This window comes from Chiroxiphia lanceolata, chromosome Z (assembly GCF_009829145.1).
Source record: "Chiroxiphia lanceolata isolate bChiLan1 chromosome Z, bChiLan1.pri, whole genome shotgun sequence".
NCBI lineage: Eukaryota > Metazoa > Chordata > Aves > Passeriformes > Pipridae > Chiroxiphia > Chiroxiphia lanceolata.
In genome coordinates, this window is record NC_045671.1 from 72250106 (window position 1) to 72255556 (window position 5451).

Here is a 5451-nt window from a genome sequence, read left to right on the forward strand (position 1 = left end):
CACTTCAGCCAACCTTGCTAATTTTCTGGGAACAGCTGTTCTGTCCTTTAGGCTACTGTCAATCTCTGATTTACTCAAACGTTGTCCTTGCAGGTTAAGACAAATAATAGCAACAAGGCTAAAAAATTAGATTGTTCTTTGTTGTTAATCCAAGCTTCTTTCAAGCTGTGTCTTGCTTAAGTGACTGCTGGTTCCGTGCTTTTTCCAGTTGTGTCTCTTTCATCACTAGTTCCAGCATCCTTGACACACTGAGCTCTTGAACGCTTTCCTCTCCTGGCCTTGTTTTCAGATTCTGTGAGGCGTGTCTCAGATGGTTTCAGCTTCCTACCAGAAGCCTGATCAGCAGTAGGTGATGTGTCCTGGCCCTCCAGGAAGTCATATAGGTGGATAGTGCTGATGTTCACAATCTGCTCCATCATCTTAGTGGGCTGAGTTCCCCCTTTGGAGAATCCACACAGAATTCCTCAGTACATATGAACTCACTTGCAGCTTCGGCTTTGAACCTCAGTTACCAGTGCTAGCTCATTTTTATCCTGGGTTTTTGATACCCAGAATTTCAGCTGAAGAAACCTAAAAAACCATTACAATCAACCATCTATGCTTATTTAAGCCTAATCTTGAGGTAGCAGGCTTTTGTTATCTCTTCAAAGACTCATCTGCTGTTTTCTTACAGAATAAGCTGACTGACGTTTTTACAGGTCCAGATGGCTCCTATTTTGTCTGGAAGAAGAACGGACAAACGATGAAGGCATGCATCATGGAGCAGTCTCACGTGCTGCTTGATGGCAGAGCGCATGTTCTGAGCTGGGTGAAAGATTCAGTGTCAGAAAACACAGAGTACACGTGTTCATTCATCTCGGAAGCTGGGAACGCGACATCGGAAGTGCTGATCACAGTAGAAGATAAAGGTAGGCTTGTTTCCAACATATCTCGGGTTTGGCCTGACCTTGGTATGAGCAGACCTCTGTAGTACTTACCCATAAAACGTGCATATCTGAAGATAACTCTTGCCTGCTGTATTGTTACCCACTTCGGTTGTACATGAAAAGGTTTTAGACCCATAAAAGCTCCTTCTTCCACCCCCTCCCACAAAGGACTAACCTGTAAATTAGCAGTTATGATCTAGATATTAAACCAAAACCTGCTAAACTAATGACATTGAAAGTTAGATGAGTACTAGAGAGTTACAAATAGATACTCTGCTGGAACTCTACAGAGTGAAGTACAAAACTTATTTCATAAGGACTTAAGGAAGTCAGATGGTAAAGAGAAACCTCCGATATCCAGGATTTTTAAAAATCAGATTTGTAAACCACCTGTAGTTGGGTGAGGTCAGTCCTCACTGCTCCATTTGGACACACACTAAGCAGGAGGGCAATTAGCTAACTTCAGCAACTGTGCAAGATTTTTGGGTATCCAAACTGCCTACTGCACCTAGCTCTTGAGAACTCATCCAGGGCTGGAGAAGGTCTGAATAATCTTTTTAAAAAGACAGCAGGAGCAATGAACATGGTAAAGCATGGATTTTATTGGCAAGGTGAAGGAAGATTTAGTTAGCTGGTGAATGTGAGCTTGTCAAGAATGGCACAGTGCTGCTTTTTTCAGTGACAGAGAAAAGCAACAGGAGTTTTGCAAGTTATGCCACTGCTTTTAAGTCTGTCTCAGAAGCAGAATGAAGAGCATCTCCATGAAACTAATGTAAATATAAAAAAGAGACAGGGGCTCTCACTGTACTCTAAAAGTGTTGCTACTGTTGCTACTGTCCCAAAGGATAAATAGAAAACATTATATCCCCACCAGTGTTACCTTCTGCAAGAAAAGCTGGCAGACAGAATTAGCACTAGAATTTCATCAAGAGGCAGTAACATAGCTCTTCTTAAGTTCTCAATGGGAGGAAGAATAAGTAATTATATAACATTACTAAAAAATTGAGAATTTACTAACTGGACCCAGTCCTATCACATCACTCTTGTCCCCAGGCTCAGTATGATCTAACTGGAGCACTCCTGTGCTTGTTAGATGGGTTTGAACTCTTAATTTGTAGGTCATACTTTCTCGATCTCAAATCGCAGATAAAGGCACTAAACCTGTTTACTTTGGAGGGTTATTAATTTTGCTGCAGAGGGAAAGAGACACAACCATTTCACCAGAACTTTACTGCCAAATAACATGAAAGGAGGCAGAGAAAAATGAAGGACAAGACAGTGGCTTCTTTCCTTCTATCCCAACCTGCCACAGCAAGTCCTGCAACTGAACAGGTACTGACTTCTCCACCATGACATGGCTCTGTAATCATCCCATGTACAATTCTCAGACAGTGCTGGTCAGGATGCATGGACCAAAGAATTTGATACCTGGAGAAGTGCAATCAGTGAACATGCCACGATGATGCAAAACTGGAAGAAAACATGGGTAAGAATTTTTGGAAAAGGTATCCCCTACAGTGCTTTCTAGATCAGGCACAGCAGTCCCAATTTTATAAACTGCCTCTCACACTTCTGCAGCTGAATGTATTGATATAACAAAATGATTAGTGTTCCTGTACATGCCATCATTCTTGACCCCCTGTGCAGTAAAAACTGCTCTGTGAAATTCCCTGCAGTTATGTCAGCTTGTTCTTTCAGTCCACTAACCAAGTGCTCATCAGTCAGTAGTTCCCTTCCTGCCCAAAACAGTAAGTCTGTGTATACTGAGTATAGTAGATTAATTTCATCACATCTCTGGACTAATTGGATTGCAGAGACTACTGGACTTCATAAATGGTACTGTACATTTAAAGGAAAATAGCCCATATCCAGCTATTAATGTGTTTTTTTTTTTTCCCAACAGTTAAAACAAAGATAACTTTTGAAAACTTTGGATATGACATGTGGGACAGTTAGCATAGGCAGCCTTTAAGCTCCATTTTAATTTTTAAAGCAATATTAACACATCATTCTGAAATTTTTCTTCAGGAGACCTGCAACAAGAAAAACAGCCTCTAGTGGACAAAGGCATGAACAGGCTAGAAGGAGAAATGTATGCAAGTTAAATGTATGGTACTCTTATTATTACAGCATTTGGAGATGTCTTTGCAGGTGTTAGTGCTGGCATTAAAACTGATATTCAAGAGAATCAACTCAAGCGTGACGTGGAAGGGGATATTCTTACTGTACCAAAGTAACAAAGTTAGTTACATGCTGCAAGAAAGGCCACCCATCCCATGCTGGAACTATCTCTGGTTTTCCGATGCCAGCTACTCCAGCTTAATGAAGGACAAAAGTAGTCTCACTAAGACTTGTGCTGCTCAAACAATATATGATGTGCATCTTCTGCTCTGAGTTCCTTACACAAGCCAGTTAATTTTGGCCTTGAGTATCTTGGCATATGACTTAGAAATTTAAGATGTGGATCACATTTATTTAAAGGCATTTCAACTTGTACACTTAACTTATTTCCTTCTGTTTCCCCTCACACTCTGTGGCCAGGGTTTTGAAGAGCATTCCTTCCTGGGGTCAGCAGCTTGGATCTGTTCACGCGCGTTTCCTTGGGTAGCTGTGCTGGCTTGGGCTGGGGTGGAGTTAATTTTCTTCAGTGTTTATAGTATGGGCCTGTATTTCAGATTTGTGCTGAACACAGTGTTGATAGGATAGAGATACTTTTGTAATTGCTGAACAGGGCTTACACAGAGCCAAGGCCTTTTCTGCTTTTCATACTGCCACGCTGGGGAGGGAAGCTGGGGGTGCATGGGAGGCTGGGAGGAGACACAGCCAGGACAGGTGACCCAAACTGACCCAAGGGATATTCCAGACCAGGTGACATATAAAGGGGGGGGGGGAAGAAGGAGGAAGGGAGGGACATTTGGAGTGATGGTGTTTGTCTTCGAGCAACTGTTACACAGGATGGGGCCCTGCTCTCCTGGAGGTGGCTGAACACTGGCCTGTCCATGGGCAGCAGTGAATGCATTCCTTGTTTTGCTCTGCTTGTGTGCACAGATTTTGCTTTCCCTGTTAAACTTTATCTCAACCCATGAGTTTTCTAACTTTTACCCTTACACTTCTCTCCCACATCCCTCTGTGAGTGACTGAGAGGTTGTGTGGTGCTTGGCTGGGGTTAAAACCATGACAGTAATAAAGTTTCTGTACCAAATAAAGAAGTTCTGAGTAATGCTTAAAATACACAGATTACCAAGTATCCTAGTGTAAGCAGACTCTTTAGTTTTTGCAAATTCTTCTTCTATATTTGAGATAACTGTGATAGCTTAAAGAAATTCTACACTGAATGAATTCGAAGACTGTTCCTAGTGATCAACTGCAGCTTGAAAATATGAGGACCCACACAATCCACAGTGAAACCGTTTTACTGCGTTGCTTTTCGTCCTTCTGCATCTAATAAACACAAATCTGAAGTATAATTCAAGTTTTCTGTATTATCATCTCAGCGGTTTTCAACGGATGGAAGCAAATAAGATGCCAGCTGATAACCAGTCCATGGGGACAGCTGCTCCTAGCAATAGCAGAAAGCTTCACAGTTACTCCTAAGTTATCCCCTAGCTGCTAAGATTTAAATTAGATTGTTTCCCACACTTAGGAAAGTATTCTCCTCACACTAAGACTTGAATGACCCTTTTCTCTTTTTTTTTCACATGGTAGGTGAAGATTCTTGTGTATTCCCTGTTTTTCTTAACCATTTTCTCTATTTTTCACATTGGCAGTCATAAATTAATGCTGATAAATTAATCTGACACTAATGTTTAGAGATAATTTTTTCCCCATTTTGTGTTCCCGGGACAACTATAAATAGACTTTTCCTTGAACTGCCTCTCCTCCATTTGTTCAATAGATTTGGAGCAGGCAAGTTTAGTTCTGTGGTGCTGAGTGGGAAGGTGAAGTTTTGTAAGACTGAGGTCAGAATTAGAGACGACACAGCTAAGCTTTGCTTTGTTTCAGCAGCAAATTACTGCCAAGTAGTAAAAAAATTGCTGGATTTTTTGCTTAGCTCAGTTTTGTAAAAAGAAACCCAAACATCTGTATAACAGGATTAGTGAACACAGCTGTGACACCTTATAGTGAATTTTTTTGCTACTCTCTGAGAACAGGAAGTAACTTCCTCAGATTTTGAACAAGCTGTAGTATTTCCAAAGTGACTTTTTATGTTCTTCTACAGTAAGACAAAGTAGAAAACACTGTCAAAAAACCCAATTTCTTTCACCAGCTGGTCCCCATTCCATGCAATGATCAGGTTTAGCAGTTTCAGAGTATATCAAAGTGGCACAAGTTTAAATGCATGAATCACAGCTTACCTCTGGATCAAGGATACATGCTGGCCAAAACCATCTTTTGTCACTGGGACAGCTTAGAAGAAACTAGTACAAAAAGATCATCATCATAACTAGTGACCAACTGAGCATTTCAGCAGAATGCTGCCTCCCCTTGTTGATGTTCTTCCTCAAAACTGACAGTTCAAGCATCA

General features: G+C 41.2%; 1 protein-coding gene across 4 annotated transcripts in view; it reads left to right on the forward strand.

The window, feature by feature from the left end:
• The window catches only part of SEMA4D (semaphorin 4D), a 95593-nt gene extending 92239 nt beyond the window's left edge, over positions 1-3354 (forward strand). For 3 of the 4 annotated variants that reach the window (XM_032676875.1, XM_032676878.1, XM_032676879.1), the window contains 3 exons: positions 699-908; positions 2315-2412; positions 2955-3354. In XM_032676875.1, the coding sequence (XP_032532766.1) occupies positions 699-908; positions 2315-2412; positions 2955-2984 (338 nt within the window). In that variant the 3' untranslated portion in view covers positions 2985-3354. The remainder of the gene's footprint in view (positions 1-698; positions 909-2314; positions 2413-2954) is intronic. The other variant, XM_032676876.1, reaches the window with a different exon arrangement.
• Positions 3355-5451: the final 2097 nt, after the last annotated feature.